The following is a 21,243-nucleotide window of genomic DNA, read 5'->3' on the forward strand; positions in this document are numbered from 1 at the left end:
GGCTATTTTCACAAAACTTTGTTGCCTTTGAAGGCTCTTCCTCCTTATCTGAGTGAAGCAATGGACTTGCAAAGGAACAAAGTTGCAGAAGAGCATTTCCTCTGCTTACAAAAGTAGGCTAAGTATGTATGTAGATTACATAGATTCTTACTTGTCTTGTCGCTTTTTGTTTGTTTGTTTGTTTTTAAATTGTACAGAAGCATTTCATTGCTTCACTTTGAAAAGTTAGAGACTGGAGTCCTGCACATGGAAGGGAGTGTTCCATCTACTCAGGTATTTTCCAAACCAGCTCTTTGAATAGTTGTCCCCGCCGCAGAGGGTACCCAAGGAAATACTCAATCAAAGGTAGTGTATAAAGCAAAAGACTAAAGAAAGTATCTTAAATTTTGCCTATAAACTCTAGAAGGATCTAATAGAAAAATGAAGAGTATAATTGAAAAAAACCCTACATATTTTAAACATTTTAATGAACACAAAATCATTTTCCCTGAATAACTGAAGATTTCTTCCATTTATAGATTACTATATAGCTTTCCCTATAGCTGCCACATCAGTGTTACCCAACATTGGGACATCACTACGTTGCCACTAAGCAATGTCTAACACCTCCCTTTCTTGTGCTGCCACCCCAGCTTTTCTGTCACCTTTTCAGAGAATCACAGAATTGTAGGGGTTGGAATATTTCTGGAGATCATCTAGTCCAGCCCCCTGATAAAACTATGTTACATAGGAAAACATCAAGGTGGGTCATGAGTATCTCCAGAAAAGGAGACTCCACAGCCTCTCTGGGCAGCCTGCTCTGGTGCTCTGTCACCCTCATAGTAAAGAATTTCTTCCTCATATTTAAATGCAACTTCTTGTGATCCAGTTTGTGCCCACTGCCCCTTGTCACATCACTCTACACCACAGTAAGAACCTGGTCTCATCCATTTGACTCCATTAGATATTTATAAGCACTGATGAGATTCCCCCAACCTTCTCTTCTCCAGGCTGAACAGCCTCAGTCTTTCCTCATAAGGGAGCTGCTCCAGGCCCTTTATCATCTTTGTGGCCTTCTACTGGACTCTCTCCAGGAGATCCCTGTCTTTTTTGTACCGGGGTGCCCAGAACTGGACACAGTACTCCAGGTGAGGCCTCACCGGAGCAGAGTAGGGGGGGAGAGGATCACCTCACTCGACCTGCAGGCCACGCTCTTTTTAATGCACCGCAGGATCCCGTTGGCCTTCCTGGCCACCAGGGCACACTGCTGGCTCACGGCCAACCTGTCATCCACCAGCACCCCCAGGTCCTTCTCTGCAGAGCTCCTCTCCAGCAGGTCAGCCCTAACTTATGATTATTATTATTATATTATGCACGTGATTACTCCTCGCCAGGTGTAGCACTCCACACTTGTCCTTGCTGAACCTCATCAGGTTCCTCTCCGCCGAGCTTTCCAGCCTGCCTACACCTCACTGAATGGCAGCACGGCCTTCTGGTGTGGTCAACCACCGCTCCCAGCAACCATCAGCAAACTCCCGAGGATGCATCCTATCCCTTATTCCAGGTCACTGACGATGTTGAACAAGCCTGGCGTTTATCCAATGCACTGAACTGACACGTATCGAAACACCCAGGCACTCCCTCCCTCCCACCATTAAACACCTCGCGTCCCCGCGCACTCCGCGTTCCGCGGGACGGCCGCGCAGTCGAGCGCCACCTCGCGGGCGGGAGGAGCCCGGCCGGCAGGTGGGCGGTCGCCCCTTGCTGAAGTGCGGGGCGGGGCTCGTGGCGGCTGCGGCTGCGCGCGGCTCGTGACGCCACAGCGGCTATGGTGGCTGCACAGTGACACGTCTCACGCGCGGCGAGGGGCGGGGGCGCGGCCGTTCTCGCGGGATCGCGCGGCGCCTGCCTCGGCCCCGCGCGAGCCGGCAGGGCGAGAGCGGGGGCCGCCGGGCGGCGGGGGCGGCGGTCGGGCGGCCATGGCGGGGCAGCAGTTCCAGTACGACGACAGCGGCAATACGTTCTTCTACTTCCTCACCAGCTTCGTGGGGCTCATCGTCATCCCCGCCACCTACTACCTGTGGCCCCGGGATCAGCACGCCGGTGAGCCCGGAGGCGGAGCGGGCCCCGGGGCCGGACGGGCGGAGGGGAGAGGGGCGGCCGGCGCGGGGCTGCGCGGCGCCGCGCTGCGGAGCGGCCATCGTGTGCGGGGCGGGCGGCGCCGGCTGCGTGCCGCGGGGCCGGCGGAGCGGAGGGCCGGGGCCGAGGGAAGAGCGCCGGGTCCGACGGCGGTGTGCCCGAGGTCACGGCCGGGGCACGGGGGCAGCTCCGCCGGCAGCGCGCTTCTCCCCGCGCGCGGGTCTATTGTCTCCCTATCGTAAGTCGCTGTTAGGGGTGCTGCCTGCCCTGCCCTGCCCTCCGGGATGCCGCTTTGTGGCACGAGCCGCTGTAGAAAGTTTCTCTGGGTATTTGAAAATTTCCCTTTCGCGGTCGTTTCCCTCTTTGTCTTTATTTTTCGTCGAGGAGAAAGCGCCGTGGCACGTTAAGGGCGCGTTTCCAACCGCGGTTCTGAAATGGGGGAGAAAAAAAAAAAAAAAAAAAAACCCAACCCAAAAAACTGTAGAAATTGTCCCTGTTTATAGGCAGTTAAATGCCCTACGTAACCGAGCTGCCCCGTGCTGGTTGCCGCTGTTGGGAGCGTTGAGTGTTAGGGGTACTTGCAGGTCACGGCCTGAGAGAAGTCCCTTTAGCTCCCTGCAGCTCTGGCTTCTTTCATGTTTCGGTATCTCATGGCTTTTGTAGTTCTGTGTGCCATTTGCAATGGCGTACGTGGGGTGCTTTAACTCAGGTGTCATTGTGGGGTATTTCTTCTGCGTGTTAAGCTTCCATGTAGGAGCGTGTAGAAAAGGAGCCAAGAGAACAAATGGCATTTTGGTGCTAAATCACGGCTGTTTACCAATCGTCGGTGCTGGGGCTTCTGCCAGGGCCCTGGCCAATGGAGGGCTGGTCCTGCCCTTCACTGAGACCTGTTGTGCAGCCCAAGAGTTAGTGCTTTCTGTTGGACGCAAAGGTTGCTGGCCTTGCCCCACCGAGTCCTGACTGTATCTGTGTGATACTTTGTCATCCTTTGGTTGCTTTTTCAGGAGGAGGGGCTCAGAGTGAGAAGGTAACTCTGTAACTGTTCCTCCAAATGCAACTTTTTTTTTTTTTTATTCCATCATTGTTCTGGTGAAGGGTGGGAAGAGGCAGTGAAAGAGGAAAGGAGGCTTGCTTTGATATGGTGGCATACTTGCTCCATAGTTTTTAGCAGCTGATTTGGCTTGGTTGAGATACTGTGCAGCAGTGACACTGCTGGCAGCTTCGCTGTTCCAGGGTCTGATAGCAGCACCAGGGTCCATAGAAATCTTGTCAGCCTTGGGAACGCTTCCCAAGCATTATGTTTGATCTTTGTATATGAGATTATTTTTACAGAATTCTAGAAAGTGGCGATGTAAGTTTTGCTATATGATTGTATGGATTGTTCCCAATTTCCAGGTAAGGTCTTCCCACTAAGAGTGGCTCATTTCTTCCCCTCTAGCTAGCATTGTCTTGTGTGTGTATGTGTGTGTGGAGAGCCTATTGCATATCGCTCTGCAATTAGCAGTGAATTCTTAAAAAGCTGAATCAAGCAGTACTTTTAAAAACACAATGTAAATCTTATTATGGTGTTGGTACAGAAATGAGTCAAACTAAGTGAAAGTCACCAAGCGTTGCAATGATTGGAAATAAAGAGTGATTTCTGCTTCATAATTGTCTTAATGGATTTTAAAATGTGAGCATGTAGTCCAATTTTCAGTGTATGGTTGAATCGTATGCCTACAGTCTCCTGGCAGGTGTCGTTACTGTTTTCTGTGTGTGGCTCTTATTTAGAAAGTTGAGGTGTTGCTTAAGATCAGACGTAGAGCTCCCAAAGCCCTCTCTTGCTTCATCAGGTTTGTCTAGTTGTTCAAGTGTCTTTACACAGCTTTGTATTAAGCTATACCAATTCTACAATTTGAACCACATATAAGGAATAAATTAAAACCTATGATGATGCTAAATACTTTTTAGCCATGGCTGCTTGTTTCAAGAATAATTCATGAGTTTAAAGACCACAAAATCAAAACACACACACGTAGACGGGAAGCTAAGGGGAAGCCTTTGTCTTCAGAAGAGAGATCATCTTGCTGTGTTAGCTTCTGATGTGTGGTGTTCATAGAATAGAACCACAGAACCATTAAGGTTGGAAAAGACCTCTAAGATCACCTAGTCCAACCACCATCCCACCCCCACCCTGCCCACTAACCACATCCCTCAGTGCCACACCTACGCGTGTCTTGAACACCTCCAGGGTGATTCCACCACCTCCCTGTGCAGCCTGTGCCAATGCCTTACCGCTCTGAGAAGAAATTTTTTTCCTAATATCCAACCTAAACCTCCCTTGGAGCAACTTAAGGCCATTCCCTCTCATCCTTTGCTGGTTCTGGTACTATTTTAGAGTGGTTTTCCCAACCAGGAAGGCACAGCACAGGGCCAGACTGAATAAGCACCTCTGTTCTCTCTGTGTAGCACTAGCTAATGTTTTTTGTTCTGGAACTGTATTTTACCATAGCTGTGCTAGAGGATCCAGCATGGAGATATTCTTAATGCTTTTATGGTGCTGGGCAGCAGGTTAGGTGCTGCTGCATGTGGCTGTTTCAGCCCCTGCTCAGCCTGTCCAGGAGTGAGGAGATGAGATCAGAGTGAACTTTTGAACAAAGTGCATAGTTGGCCTCACTTCAAGACTCTTCTGCAGTGTGAACTAAGGCACCTTAAACACGTTGTAGCTTTTTGAGGGGGCAAAAAATAAATTGTAAGATGTACTTCAGCCACCGATGGGGGTTTGATTTGTGAGCAGACTAGAGGTACTCTGGAAGAAGAGAGAAATGCTTATAGTCTGGAGGTTGAGCCTTCAGTGCCCTCTGTTTTATCTTACAGACGCTCTGCCTTGGATTACTGGTATGTGATTTCCAGCTGCCTTCCCATGATAGCACTACAGACCTGGGTGTAGCTGATATTTGCTAACATCTCGCTGTTATTTCCATGCTGTGGTTTTGTAGTAAATGCCTGTAGAGTAAATGAAAGGGAAAAAGAGCAAGTCAGTGTTTGGTTTTGCCCCGGTATAGATTGGGAAGTAGGAGTATATCCGTATTGCTTTATTACCTTGAGAGATCTCAAACTGTGTTACCTAATGCCAAGTTTATAATAGGATAACTTTTGGGCAAGCTGTTAAGATTTTGATCTTTATTCTTTTTAGAATAATATTTTGAAAGACTGCTTCAACATTCTTATCTTGAAGACCGTGACTCAACTTCTTGCCTCTCTCAAATACTGAGTAAAACTTGATCTGCTTTGGTTTTCTGTGTTTCTGAGCTTATTTTTTAGGGCATTGAAAGAGTCCATAAGAATGTTGCTGCAGCTGCAGTAGGGATTGGTATTTGTATTTGGGGGAGGGGGCTTGCTGCCCTTCAGTAGTCACAGAATGAGCTATCCTATCATTTCATTACCTCAGCTTTGATAAACCAAACAAGCAGGTAATTGACTTTGTTAAACAGATTTGTCCCAGAGACTTTGCCTCCTCAGTGTTCATTGTCAGGCTAATAAGGCTGTTGTAGAAGGTTAAATGTTCAGCCTTGTGTCTTGGGCTGTAGTTTCATAACTGCTTCAAGGTAAGGGACTCTAACAGAAGTTGTTTTGTATTTCTCCCCCTCACTGTGCCAAATAGGACAGCTAACTGTTGTGGTGGACTGAAAGAGAGCAAGTGGAGCTATAACTAATTTTTAGCCTTTTTTTTCCCCAAAAAAGTTTAATCTTGAAAATTACAGAAAAAAAAAAAAAGTTTTATTCAGACAAACTTATGTAAGTAATTTGAAGCAAGTCCAGTAATGAGTAGGTTCTTAGTCAGGTGCTTATCCATCCCTGGCTGCCCAGAATAAACATCAGCATCCAGAAAGGAAATGGAGAGGAAGAGGTGAATGAATCTAGCTGAGTAACACGTCAGCTGTTGCACAATGCTGATGTGCTTGCTGAACTCTGTGCACTTTTGATGTACACCTGAGCTGCAGAATAGAGACGTGCAGTTATGAAACTGTACTGAAACAGGTAGCTGTCAGTTGTGGTGTGTTTTGTAGTGAAGGATGCATATCTGTGGCACTTTGTTACTCAGTCCAGTTTTTGAGTTGAGTTAGGCAGATATTAAATTACCTTGTCTTAGGGCACTGGTTATTTGTAATATGTTAAAAAGCTGCTGGAAAGAATAAAGATCTCTATTCTAAGCCTTTTACATACACTTGACCAGAACGAGCTGTTGAAAACAGTTAAAAACTCCTGAAGAATAACAGCTGCATGAGTACTGAGATTAGTGTTAATGCAGCTCTTCTCTCTGTCTCTCCCATGATAGAAAGAGAATGCAGGAGCCGTTCTGCTTGGAATGTAGGTCTTCTTCCTGCAGTGAAAGAACAGAAAGACCTACTGTGGGAATGGAGGGAAGGGGAAGGACAAGCTGCTATGTTTTTCTTATCTAGGAACAAAAATACTGACACAAAACGGAGAAAAGCAGTTTAATTGTGATTTAAAAAACTGTATAATGTGCGTGGCTTTTTTGATTCTGTCCCTCTGAAGAGCCATGTGCTGTATTTGCACTCATCTGCTTCCCCCGCACCCTCCCTTCTCAAACGTTTTGGTGCCTGAGGTGCAGCTAGTTTTCTAGAGAAACACTTGGCTAATACAAATAAATGCTTACAAAATCAGGTTATAGGAGGCTATTCCCTGTTGTTGTTTAGAAATGCCATGTCTCTAGGAAGTAGCATAGGCAGTTTGAGAAATGCTCTTCTAGTCCAGCCTTTTTGCATTGAGGCTGGGCAATGTGCACAAATGGATATATAGAATCACAGAATAGTCTGGGATGAAAAGGACCACAATGATCATCTAGTTTCAACCCCCTGCTATGTGCAGGGTTGCCAACCACCAGACCAGGTTGCCCAGAGCCACATCCAGCCTGGCCTTGAATGCCTCCAGGGATGGGGCATCCACAACCTCTCTGGGCAACCTGTTCCAGTGCATATATCTGTGATATATATAGATATACCTGTATCTATATATATAGTGCTTGGTGTGCATGCTCAAAACCTCAAGAAATCTCCTTCTATGTCAGCTTCCTGTGTTAGTGTGCATGCACTCCCAGTATACTGGATATCCACATTTAGTAGTGTAGGTTTCTCTGTGACTATTTTTTGTGAACTCCGTAGATGTCAAGGCTCCCTTCGGAGCTCTGTATTGATCTGCTACTTTAAGATGGAAGTAGAGGAGCTGAGACTCTGAAGTTTTTTGGCTGTTTTAGGACAAACAGTGAGTCTGCAACTTGGAGGTGACTCAAGCCAATGTAGAGGATGCAGACAGCATTTCTTCTGTCGAATTTGTAATGGAGTAATGAGCTCTTGTACCTGACAACAGCTGTGGGAGAAGGGAATCTCAGAAGTACAAGATGCTGCTGCTTCCACTCCAGGGCAGAATTTTGTGCTGTTTCTCATCTACTTGAAAGATAAAGTTGGTTGAAGTGTGTGACCTCCATCCTTGCCTCACAGCTTGCTGGAATCTCATTAACCTCAGAAGTATTTCACAGTGTTTTTAGTGTTTGGTAGTACAGCATGCTGGTAAAATGCAGGATAAAAATGCAGGATATCGTGCTCGCTACCAGTGCTTATGTGATGGATGGGCATGGGTGTGAAAACTTGTTATCTGTGAATTTAAGCAATTTTTGCCCATGTGTGCATGTATATAATTTCCTGTTAATATACGCTGTGGGCATAGTGTCAGGAAGTGGAAGTAGAGCAGTGAAACTCAGTTATGCATTTAAGAACAGTTATTAGATACGGATTGATTTTTTTCTATTTTTTTTTTTTTCAACGTCAACAGATAAGAGTGCGCTGTGGTTAACTTCAGCCATTTCAGGTTGAGGGAGATATAGTTTGTTAGGTGACTCTTGAGGGAGAGAACAGAATATAATGGCAACATTTAACACAATTTAAAATTTTTTATTATAGCACAGCTTCGAAGCAGTATTACTTTTTTTTTTTAGAAGCATTAGAAGAAAGGGCAAACATGAGATGTCTTTAGTAGCGCCTAGCAATTATCTCTAAAAATACATTGCAACACAAAGCTTTTGGACAGTTATCTCAACTGCCCTTTTATTTGGGGAAAAAAAAGACGTGTCTTTTAATGGGAAGTTTTTTGAAGTATTGTAATCTTATTATGAGCATCGTAGCAGTAAAATAAAATTAATAACTCTGTGTTACAGATTATTTGAGTGGCTTCAAGACTGTCCAGAGCACTTAATTCTGAAAAGGTCTTTGTTGCAAGACAAAGAGCAAGCTATTACAAGAATTTCATCTCTTGTTACACGGACATGAAAATAAAGATATTTCTTTTTTTTTTTTCTTAATTAAATCATTGTTATGGAAGCTTATGAAAACAGTATTGTAAAAGTTGCTTTATGTACCTGTCTGTTAATGCCCTACTTTCTGCAGGGATACACTGGCTACTATGTGGACCCTGCTGAACTACTAGAGAATTGTGTCATTTTACCCAATTCAGAGTAAAGTATGATAGTTGGGTTGCGGCTTCATGAGCAGCAAAACCTTCTTTCAGTGGGGACAGGAATCTGAAAGAGGAACAATGTAAGAGAGCTTAGGTAGGGACCTGTAAGATTATGCTTACCTTCACAGAATGTTTTATGTATACGTAAGATGTTATTTTGTTCACATAAATACAGTGTGAAAGTGTCCTGAAAACTCTCTCTAACACAGAGTTCATGCTGAGTTGGTGAAATGCACAAGTGAATTAGTGGAGGGCAGTGATCATTAATATTGCTCCTTACCCAACTTCTCAATTTTTCCATCATCTGCTGTATCTCTTCCATTAATGAGGAAGACCTAAATCACAAGTTTCTTGATTTTTACTGAGCTATATTCATGCCCGGATAAGAATTTCAGTTCTTTTAATTTATGCTTTTTTTTTTTTTTTTTTCACCTGAACTATTGTACAATTAATTGTAATGGAAAAAACAGTTCTAAAGACATGTACTGGAGTCTTGCTCTTCTTGCTTTATCTAGTATTACTTAAAGTGATGCATCAACTGCAGCCAAGCAACTCTTTTTCCTTTCTGAGCTGTATTCTCTCTTGAATCCTTTTTTTTAGTGTTATCACAATATCAGTGATTAAAAGAAAAATGTTGAAGAATGATATTTTTAGCAGCTTTCTTATTGTTTCTCTCACTAACTGGTGCAACTGTAGGTATGGCCTCCACTATAAACCTGATAAATTGGGTGCTGTCGTTTCAAAGATTAGTGCAGGTAGTCCCATTAAAAGTTTTGTCAACACAAAAGGAACAGTAAACTAATGGGGAGGTGAGCAGGTGTAATTGTAATGTGGCACTGCGCTCCAACATGGCTAACTGAAACAAAAAAAATCCAAGACAAATCTATATTCTACATTAACTTTTAAGATGTTGAATCATCTTTGGATGCTATTCAGCGAAGTAGTTAGTAACAAATACTGTCTTTTGGTCAACAAATATATGTGTAAAAGTATATGAACATAAGATTAGGCTATGTTTTATCCCTTAATCTAGTTGCTGCAAAACATGCTCTGGAAGGTACAGCTTGCTACTTAGACTTTAACAGGATCTTCATTTTTTTGTGGACTGCTTGGAGTTTCAGAAGTCAAGAACATATTACTCAAACACTTCTGGCATTTTTTATTACTTCTATGAATATTTACTAGACCGAAACAATCTCTTGGAAAACAACTAGGGTCAGATTATTCAGCTGTAGACATTTGAGAGGTGAGCGTGGACATGATCTCTTTATGGATAAACTCAAGGTAATCATAGACTCATAGAATCATAGAATGGCCTGGGTTGAAAAGGACCTGAAAGATCATCTAGTTTCAACCCCCTGCTGTGGGCAGGATCACCAACCACCAGACCAGGCTGCCCAGAGCCACATCCAGCCTGGCCTTGAAATGTGGACAATCCTCACAATAATAGACATTAAAATCGGAGTATCCATTTAATCATTTGATTCTTTGCTGATGTGATCAGTTCAAAGTCTTTTGCGACTGTTCTGTGGGACTTGCCTCCTGAAACATGCTTTTCATTTATATATCTATATATATCTTAACTGCAAAATTAGTGTTCACTCGAAAGCTTTTGGATTTATGCAACTGCTTTTTAAAATGCTGTTAAACCAACTAAATTTACTTCATGCCTCAACTTGGTGTTTTACACCAGAAGTCAACCCTATGATAACAAGATCTGAAATTATTTAGCACTCCAGAGGAGTTACTGACTTCAGATTATTGCGAGTTGCTATCTTGCTTCAGTTCTCAGGGAAGATGGGTTACAGTTTTGAAATGTTATTGACAGGTATGTTTCAGTGGCTTTTTCTTAAAATATGTGTAGGGTTTTTCCTTGTCCTGTGATTCCCTTAAAATATTCTCTAATACTTTAGATGGCCTAATCAGTCAGGAAGGCAGCATACCCACGCTTGTGTTCATCACCTGCTGTTTGAGATTCAGTTTCGCAGTTTCAAAGCAAATTTGTTCAGAGGTTCCCAGTTTAAGACATAAGCAATTTAGTTGTCTGTCACATTGTTTAATTTCTGTGTTGAGGGAGGAAAAACTCTTAGGACCTCAGCCTTTGCGTATGTGCCTGTGTACGTAGCATGCCTTAAGGGTTGGTGATTAGCTCTTGAACGAAGTGGCAGCCTTTTAGTGCACCATGAAGAGAATGATAACACTTAAACAGCAAACTCAAAAGCTCTCAAGAGCAGTGTTTATGCTGAGCCCTGTTACTCTGATTTAATGGGACAGGTTTACCTCATAGGAGCTCTATGCACTTGGGTCATAACCCTGTAACCTTTTTTGAGACACTCATGCTACACGCGTTACTTGTATCTCTGTGTGTATTCTGCTGGAAGTGCAAATTTCTGTGGTAGGGATAGAAAGGAGATGACACACTGAAAATACATTTTCAGTGAAAATGGCTTTGAAATGATCATGGTATTTTCCAGCAAAGCTCTCGTCTGTTACCCTGTTCCTTATTGTAAGGTGTTATTTTCTTGTGAAACCTTGGCAGCGTTCACCTTTGCATGAATTGTCTACATCTGGTTGCAGAGTGCTTCATATGCACCCAATCTTATTTGCTGGGTTTTTTTGGATGTCCACTGGAGCTGTATTTTAGATTTCCTACTTTGCTTTTCTAACCAGCCTAAAGGTATAAAGGGCACACAGGTGGTTAGAATGTACTTCTATTCTTCCTGTTATTTGAGGTGGAGTGATGAAAAACCCATATCTTTCATTTGTTCTGCATATTAATTTTGTTAGTTTTTGATTGTCCTAAACATTGATAATTTGTTCTTACATGCTTTAGACATGAAATGAAACTGTAAATGTTACTTAGAATTTTTTTTTCCTTAAAGTAAACCTGTTTGTTGCAGCCAAAACAAGATTCTGATGATTAAAACTTTTCTGTACAATTCCATGTGTACATCCTTCTCATTCCTCTTTTCTAGACTTATATCTACAATATAACATCTCCAATAAATGTGTTATGTCCTCATTTTTCAAGAGGTTGAAAAAAATGAGGGAAATCTATCTTACGTTTTCTTTTGAGTCACTTGTTGGAGCCTTTAGAACCTTAAAGATTAGGTCTAAAAAGACTTAATTTGCCAAGCATTGTGAGGGATGAAATGAAGCCTCCTGAACCTTCAAAACCAAGTAAATAAAACTTCTCAAGCACTTCAAATAGTAGAAAAGTGACAACCATTTTTTCTCCATCATCAGAATGGAGTAAGACAAAATATTTCTAAAGTGATAGATAGTTTAGGTTATCTGGTTATTCATAGTGTAACAAACCTCTTGCAGTCCTGATATAATTCTATTACTTTATGGTGTTTTCTCAAAGCCTACTTGAATCCTAGATCTTTCTTTTTATGTCTTAGCATAACTAAGTTACTGGGTGATGTTCTCATTGCCCACAGTAGTAGTACATCCTTTCTGGACTGCTTTTAACATGATTCATGATTTTATACCAACGTATGTGTCAAATCTTTTTGTCAACAGAAATGCTTGTGTTCCTTAGCTGCCCAGCAGTGACCACATAGCAAAGGTGTTCTGTGTATCCTATCGGTAGGAGCATGTCTGTACTGTCCGTCATCAGCACTGAGGCATTGGTCACACTGTAGTAAAACAACAAGCCTTGGATTTTGAAGATGATATTTGTGTGGGAAATCAAAGACTTTGCAATTGTATAGTGCAGCGGGAGGGATGTGCTGGAAAGGAAGGTATGGATGTGGGGGTATGAGCATCAGAAATGTATGACTAAGTCAGACTTGGCTGAGTTGTAGGCCACAGGCTGTGTGTGAGCTGTGGAAACTGTGAATCCAGCCTGCGATTGGCTTCTTTGTGTTTGTTTGCCCTGTGTTCCTCACCCTGCCTGTGATGGGGGAATAGGTAGATATTGAGACAGACGTGAGAGAAGTTGCATTTTTTTTTTGTTTTATTTGTTTTTCCACTGTGAGATGATTAAGTACTGGAACAGATTGTCCAGAGGGATCTCTGTACTTGAAGATATTGGAAGACCTACAGCCAAGATCCTGAGCAACCTGCTTCTCTTGACCCTGCTATGAGCAGTGACCTCAAGGTCTTTTTAAGCCTTATGTGCTCAGGGCTTCTGTGATACTCAAGAACTCTGTGGTCTGGGTTACTCACCCAGAAAATTTAGACACATCTGCTTTACTTATCCTGAAATCACTGTCTCTGAAGACTTGGTTATTCAAGAAGAATACATAAGTTCTGACAAAATAAGACAGAGTTAATTCTTTAGTAAAGAACACTTTACTGATGTCTTTATCATTGCCTGGAATGTAAAAAAGAGAAGCTTTAGTCATCAAATAAAAGAAATAAAGACCAAAGATCAAGCAGTCTTTTTAAATCTTTCTCTCTCTATTTTCATAATGACTTTGAGCTTGTTGTTCAGGTGTTGCATGCCTGTTTGGTTTCAAGATACAGTTGGCTGTATCTTGAGTCTACTGACCAATGTTCTCTAGTCATTGTCCTGTTAAGGTATGTAGTAGCCAAATGGACATCTGTCTTTAAGGAAGGAAAAGTCTTTCTCCAAAGGTCTACTAACCAGATTAATGTACAACCAAGCTGTGCTTTTTTCATGTAGTTACCAATAGCCTAACTGTGCTAGGGTCTGATTCTGTTTTTGTTAATATAAAGATTTTAGACAATGTTGAGCCAGTTGATTAAAGTACCAATTAGTATTGTTAGAGGATGTGATTAGCTGTTTCTGAGTATATGAAAGAGTGGCCCTCAGATTGCTTTTTGTCCCAGGAATTCTTTAATTTCTTGAAAACCTAAGGAGTGTATCAAGATGTGGGTTTAGCTGGATGTCCATACACAGTAAGATACTATGATAGGCACTTCTGAAAAGCCAGTGAAAGGATAAGTTGTATTGATGAAAAATTGTATGTGAATCTCAGGAACTTTAGATGCATCTGAAACTATTTGGAAGGAAACAGGGGAGTTGTGGGATGGTTCCCTGATCACCAACAGAAATGAACTGGCATTCTTTATCCTCGTCTAAAAGGGGCGCCTTAGCAATACCTTGATACGCAGATTATCATTAGTGAGATTATTTCAGAAACTCACAGATGCATTATGCCTTTGCTTTACTCATCAAATGAGAAGTTTCTTTCGACCAGAGAAAAAGCAGTTCCCCCACACTTGTCTCCCAGTAATCCCATGTCAAAGCACAGTGTGTGAAGTACTCTTATGCTTTGGCAGAGTGTCACGTTCTGGAGCAAGAGGAAGCAGACCTTTTTGACCAACTCTGGATTTTTTTCCCTGGCAGCAAGGATTCTGGAGCTAAAATCGAAACAAAATACAATTCCTATTGCATGCTGCTCAGGGTAAAGCTTTGCTGTAAAATATACTTATTCCTGCATGATTGGGGTCTAAAGGATATTGCTGCAGCAGCATGCCAGTTCTGTGTAATGGCAATTCCACTTGAGAGAAAGAGAGGTCCTTGGAAGAGGAAGGCAAGACAAAAAAAAAACAAAAAAAACCCAAAAACAAACAAACAGCAACAACAAAAAAACAAAAACCAAACCCCAAAAACCTGATTTATCCACAGCAGCTTGCTCATTAGGGGAAGCTGCTGTATTTGCTAAGAAAGTAATTATCTGGTATTCAGACTCTAGCTAGAATTTTTTTTTTCTTCTGCAACATATTTCTTCCTAACTGGATAAGTATTTTCTTTAGTGCAATCACACAGGTTGTCTCTGACTAAATAGGAATTCTATTTTTCCTAGATACAACTGTAATATAACATACTTGCTAGTCAGGATGATGTTTCACCAATAGCTTTTGCCTAAACTGGGGCACCTGCTGTCTTTCCTCTTCTTTTCTTATCTCAAGCAGTTGCCTGCTTTTGAATTCCATAAGTTAATGTGTGTTACTGATTAATTTTATCAGAAGGAGTGCCTAGGGATAGCAGGAAATAATTTGCATGGTCTAGACTTGCTTCAGCCTGGGAAAGATTTGATTCTCTCTTTATGTTCCAGACAGATAACTGTAAACAATCATTCATCTCTTTAATGCCCTGTAGCCTTGTGTGGTGTTAATCAAATGAGACCATTGCAATCCTAAGATTGGAAAGAAGTTAAGGATGTATTTTTGCTCTGATAGGATTTAATCAATTGTAATTAGATTTGATCCAGAGTTGTTCATATGTTTGTGTAAGATGCAGTGGCTGCTTAGCGTCGTGTTGCAATTTTGTATTAATCTGAAGGAGTCCCCCTGTGCAGCATTGCTTTTCCAAGACATCATTGCCAGGGACTCTCTAACTGCCTTCAGCATCATGTTTATCCTTCGTAAGGGCTTAATTTTTGCTCTTACTGATTGCTTCATTTTTCTTGACGCTGTTTTCAAATTGCTCACAAAATATTATTCCTGTGACCATTACTAGAAAGCTGTTCCAAAACCTGTTTTCTGGTCACTACAAAACACCTTCAGTTTCTACCCTCGTTTATCCTGTGGTCAGTTTTAATTTGACCCAGTGCCAACTCTAATTTATCTCACATAATTACTGTGTATGTATTTATTTTCATTTTCTCCCCCTCTGTGGTGTCTTCCCCTGTGGGCATTTTGGAAGCTTTTTGGTTCAGTAAGATAGATGAATAATATTGCTGTTCTTGCAGGGAGAATGGAAACAAAGAAAAGAGGAGAGGATCATCTGGCACTTGTCAGGGCTGGACAGCAGGCAGATGTGAGATCTGGGGCACTGTGTCACAGTACAGCACAGATTTTTCAAGACAAGGTAGAGCATCTTGTTGAAAGCATCTTAGCAAAAACATTAGAAGGAGTCATATCCTGTTAGGCTTAATTTTACAGGATTAAGTAAAGTGAGCTGTCTTACCTCTAGGCTCTCTCCAAGTTCTCTTCATCACTTTCTATTTCTCCAAATGCAACGGCAATCCATTTTCACATTAATTCTATGTATTTCTCCAAGCAATATGGTCAGCTAAGACAGTTACCAAGTAGCAGCATCCCTCAGTTGTGCTGCAGAAATGCCTTCAGGGATCTGCTGTGGATTGGGTCAGTTAGCTGATCTCAGACAGTGGGTTTGCATTGAACGGTTGGCTTCATCCTGCTTCAGCACTGCACAGACAGGATTATAGACAATATTTGGAATAAAAGATTTGTAAAATGAGCACTTGTCTTCTATTAGGAAGGTGATATAGGTGACTTCAGTAAAAGCATCACACTGTGGCTCATAGTTTCCCAGTGACCATTTGAAATCTGTAGACTCTGCTACTCTTTTGTAGCAGAGTTCTTTAGTCAACATTATTTAATTGTCTCTGTAGTCTAATACCATCAGCTTTTTGATATGCCAGCTCTATGCGCTGGTCACGTCCCTCTGCTTTGCATTAAAGATCTAGTTTGATTTTAGGTAACTGTATGCTCCCATCTAGTTGTGGTGAATCCAGTTCTGAACCACTGGAGGAGATGTTCCACAATTCTTATCTTAAAAGAAAAAAAAAAAAGAGAGAAATTGCCAAAGTAGAATGGTAACTACCTTTAGAAAGTCAGTGTTGCATTCTAACCCTGTATTCATTGCCGTCTGAATTTTTCCTTGCAGTGCCTTACACAACAGCAAGTGAAACAGATTGAGCAGTTACTCAACCAATTATTAACCGTATCTTTTTTGTTTAGTAAGTTTCACATTAGGGCCTATTTTAAATATGGGAACAGTCCTTGCAACTCAGGAGAATCGTGGAATCCCAAAGTGTGTGTGTGTAGCTTACACAGATAAATGAGACAAGCTTGGAAGCTTGTTTGGAAGCTCTCTAAGAGTTGGATCAGACAATTCAGTCAGGATTTAATTATCTTTTTCTGTGTCTCCATCTCTCCATCTTTGGGGATGATAGGACAACTAAGTCTTCAGAAGGAATCTTATCAAGCTGTTTGTTATCATTTTGAGTTTCTGGGAAGATACACTCTATAGAATTAAGTAGTTCAGAATAAATTGATCCATTTGTGTAGTTAGGTGTTACTGTGTGCCTCTTGTGGCTGATCAGGTATTGTCTGTGTTTCCACTTTCTTTCTGCCAAAGTTTAAGCTACAATCCTGTGTTCACGTCCAATCTGGATCATGTTTCTCTGGCCCCAGATACTTTGCTTTTTGTGAATTAAAGTTTCTGGATACTTCATTTGGATGGTATGCTTACAAACTGAAGTAGGTTCCTGTGCTATCTCCATTACTGTCGTAGATTACTATGCACACAGACAAAATAACTTCAGAATAAGTAAGCAGGGATCAGCATCATCTTCCACAACAACCTTTTAGGATTTTTTTCCAAAGAAAAATGTTTCCTTGTATCGTAACCTCTATTTTAATTAAGATGAGGCCATCACCTTGTTAAAAGTGCGGAGTTCACATTTAAGACTTGCTTAGTATGTGGTTGTCTTATGCTATGGATCAAAGTTGTTAGTATAATTCCTGCATTTACATAATTCACAAACTCAAAATAGGTATTTTAATTACTTTATATTCATCACCAATGTATTTAGACTCGAGGAAGATTTCCCTCTTAATTCTTTTTCCTTTAATTTGAAAAGTGGTCTTGTTCTTTTGCTGGTCAGGTACAGTGTCCTCTGTTTGTACTTGAGAAGCATTGCAGGTCAGACTGCACGGCCTCTAAATGGGTAAATTACTTACAGATAAACAAAATTAAAGTCACTTTTAAATATATAATTTCAGTGCTTACAGAAATTCTGTACAAGCTTTTCACCAATTTATTTTTATTTTTATTTTTTTGGTGTGAAAGAGTTCTTTGACCAAGTATAACCCAGTCTTGATGAATGCAGAAATACAATTAAGTTATGTTAATGGCAATAGCTTCTGCGTTTTGTCATGGTGATGGTGACAATCTAAGTACAATTTCTTCCTAATCCTGTCCTGTCCTGAAAGGAGATGGAAGGGAATATTGTGGGCTGGCTTGTTTTTAATGCATGTTCTTGTACTGAACTACATGGTTTACAAATAATTATTAACTTCTCCTTCCTCCGCAGCCCCAGTAGGAAACAGTTGACTATAAAATGACAGAAGAAATTGCAGGTGCATATTAGAAAAGCAAAGACTGGATTCAGAAGTGATAGCAACTGAAAAATATGGCAATTGAAAAATATAATGGATTCCTTTTAGGTCATGGAGCATAATCTAGAGTAACTTCTTGTAGTTATTGAAGGTAGAGAATCATTTATGTGGGTCAAAAGCATTATTTCTTCCACTGTTACTGGATTTTTTGTTAGTCCTTAAAATGACCTTCCACTGCCTTCTGAAGGATGAAGTGAGTGCGTGGCAAGTGCTCATGGCCCCAACCTGTCAGTGTTAAACATTTGGACAACGCTTGTCAATGGGTGATTTAACACTTAGGTTGCTCTGTGTGGAGCCAAAAGCTCGACTCAGTGATCTTTGTGGATCCTTCCTATGATTCTATGTTTGCCAGATTGATTAATCAGAATCCTTTTTGTTATTTTCCACAGAGCAAATTCGATTAAAGAATATAAGAAATGTATATGGAAGGTGCTTGTGGTATCGCTTGCGACTTTTAAAACCACAACAAAACATAATTCCTACAGTAAAGTAAGTATGTTTCATTTGCATGACTTCCCTCTAAAGCAATTCCTGTATCTTACTTTTACAAAAATATGTCTGGAATTAGTTGCATTGTGGGTTGTTTTATATAAGATGTTTGTAGTTTCCTGTGTTTGAATAACACCTAATCATTATCTAGTAGTGCTTGAAATAATGATGAATGCCTTGTCCTTTGTAAAATACCTGTTAAATGAAACTATAAGCCTCAGTGCTAATAAATATGTAGACAGTGCATTTATTGTTTCTTAAAATGAAGTTCCTCCCTCACAGAAACTGGTGGCGCTAGCAACATATTTTGATTTAAATATTTCATATGTAAACATATGTCTTTGAATACACGATAGTAAAGAACAGGTATGTTCAAAGCTGAAGTCTTTGTATCTTCAGTTCTTAGTTTCTTACTCTCAATATTTTACCTTCTGCTATATATCTTTTTCACCTTTTTTTAAAATAACATTTGTCTATGTCTAGGATGAGATTAAAATCATCCTTTGGAAATATGAAATGCTATTGTATACCTGGTGAAGACAGCTAAGAATGGAAAGAGGCTTTGTTGATAGTGGCTTTCCTGTTTTTGTTTTGTTTTTTCTTTTTAAATCAAGTGTATCATCTTTGCCAAAGGTGCTGTTATCACTGAAATACTCATACCTGCTTTAAAATTTCTGTAATATTTCTTGCTATTTTAATATTGTGCCTTATAGACTGATAACAGATGGCTTAACATGTTATTTCGAGACTTACAGTAGACCTAGTGGATTTGTATCTGTTAAAAATTCTTTCTTCCAAACAGGAAAATAATCCTCCTTGCTGGATGGGCATTATTTTTGTTTCTTGCATACAAGGTTTCCAAAACGGACCGAGAGTATCAAGAATATAACCCTTATGAGGTTCTACATTTGGATCCTGTAAGTAACAGCATTTTTCAGTAGTGTATATTACTGTAATTCTATGCTTTGTCTAGTGTTTTGTGTCTAGATGTTGAATTTGATTAGGTTTTTTTTAATACAGTAACTTCGGTGAACATATCTCATGATTTTGTTGTTCTTTGACATCTGTTGTTCATAGAATCATAGAATGGTTTGGGTTGGAAGGGACCTTTAAGATCATCCAGTTCCATCCCCTGCTATAGGCAGGGACACCTCCCTCTAGACCAGGTTGCTCACAGCCCCATGCAGTCTGGCCTTGAATATCTCCAGTGAAGTGGAATCCATAACCTCTCTGGGCAGCTTGTTCCAGTGTCTTGCCACTCTCACAGTACAGAATTTCTTGCTAATGTCTAGTCTAAATCTACCCTCTTCCAGTTGTTCGTTGTAAAGTCTGTCATTAGATATTCTGTGATGACTTTTGCATCTAATATCTTCAAAATTCAGATGACTCTTAATGTAATTAGGTGTATTTTTTAAAAATTGATTTTGTCTTATTGTGATGTTACTTTTATTTCTTTGTTCAGAAGGAAGTTCATTCTGCCTTACATGCCCTGCATAAAATCTAGCCATCCACATTTTGCTGTAGTAAAGGTTACGCTGAGTCTCAGTTACATCTGTGAATGGAGTATTGAAAACCACAAATTCTAAATAGTGATACAAGTCAATTGGCTTATTAAACTAAAAAAAAAAAAAAAGAAAAAAAAGTATTGTTTCTATAGAAAGCAGATCTGCAACACTCTTACGTTGAAGGTCTGATTAAGAATGACTATAAGTTACGTATCTGGAGGAGACAAATAGACCTGCTGGGCATCTACTAAACTCTAGGTCTTGTCAAACTCTTTCCCTCTTAACTGCAGTGCCTGGAGCAAATTCTCTACTTAGGGTATTTATTTCCTACTCTTTTGAGTATCAATGAAGTCATCGTTTCAGTTCTGAAATCTGGCATGTTATACTCTCCAGTTATGGAAATGCATTCTGAATACAGCTTGACACAAGAATAAGGAACAACTTTGAATGTGTACCCATTTGATTAAACTTGATGTGTACTGTTAGTATGGGAAAAGCTTAATATGAATATGAACATTCATAAATACATCTCTTACCATTAATGACATAGCTTGTCAGCACAGGGTTAGACACTGCTGGTACTGCTTTTCTGTACTGTGAAAGTCATTACAGCAGATATGTAAGTTTCAGTCTATTTCTAGCTAGTCCAGTATAACAAGGCTTGCTTGTCAAGTGTGGAGGCAAGTTAAATTCAACCTCTGCTCAGTTCCTCTGTGAATTAACTGATTGCTGACTCAACTTTTCTGCTGACACACAGGAGCAAGATACATTTTTACTATTGAATGGTATCTGTTGGAACTGTGCAGTTTAAATGTTCCTATTTCACAGAATCACAGAATGGCCTGGGTTGGAAGGGATTTCAAGGATCATGAGTCTCCAACCCTCTGTCTGTGGCCTTTCAAACAATTTCTTATCTATGGAGTGGCCCACCCATCAAATCCACATCCCTATTTCTGGGTTAACTTTGGTTAAGCAAAGCTGTCAAGAGAGTAGGTCATTAGTGGGTTTTCTGTGGTATTCTTTAGCACATTTATACAACGCACAGGGGGAAAAAGGTGTGTATGTACTGAATTCTAACTTGATGTTTATTACAGAAAATTTATTAGTGTAATCAAGTCACATCCATCTTATTCAGATGAAGAAACCGATACTGGAATGCTCTGTGTACGTAGGTAGAGCAAAAGGAAAGCTGAATTAAAACTAGAGATGTTAAAAGATGGATGAAGAGATGAGTATGAAGATGCATCAGTTGAAGTAGAATTGTTTAGTAGAATTGAAGATTTCAGAGCATGGTGGTGCTTGATATTTTTATGCTATCAGAGAATGTCTGTTACGTCTCTTCAAAAAACTTCTTGATTCAGCCTGTGTGAAACTTTACATCCACCTTCTCCTTCTACCCATGTAGAACCATTAGAGTCATTGCCAGCCCTGCTGATGTATGATACAGTTGTTGAAGTGTTATTACATAATGAAAACATTGGTGTGGTTTAAA

The 21,243-nt window shown here is 40.7% G+C and overlaps 1 protein-coding gene across 1 annotated transcript in view; it reads left to right on the forward strand.

Moving 5' to 3' along the window:
* Nucleotides 1-1,874: 1,874 nt before the first annotated feature.
* The window catches only part of SEC63 (SEC63 protein translocation regulator), a 56,308-nt gene continuing 36,939 nt past the window's right edge, over nt 1,875-21,243 (forward strand). The window contains exons 1-3 of the mRNA XM_031611351.2: nt 1,875-2,082; nt 18,147-18,246; nt 19,049-19,163. Of these exons, the coding sequence (XP_031467211.1) occupies nt 1,959-2,082; nt 18,147-18,246; nt 19,049-19,163 (339 nt within the window). The 5' untranslated portion in view covers nt 1,875-1,958. The remainder of the gene's footprint in view (nt 2,083-18,146; nt 18,247-19,048; nt 19,164-21,243) is intronic.

This window comes from Phasianus colchicus, chromosome 2 (genome assembly GCF_987193195.1).
Source record: "Phasianus colchicus chromosome 2, bPhaCol1.hap1.1, whole genome shotgun sequence".
Lineage (NCBI taxonomy): Eukaryota > Metazoa > Chordata > Aves > Galliformes > Phasianidae > Phasianus > Phasianus colchicus.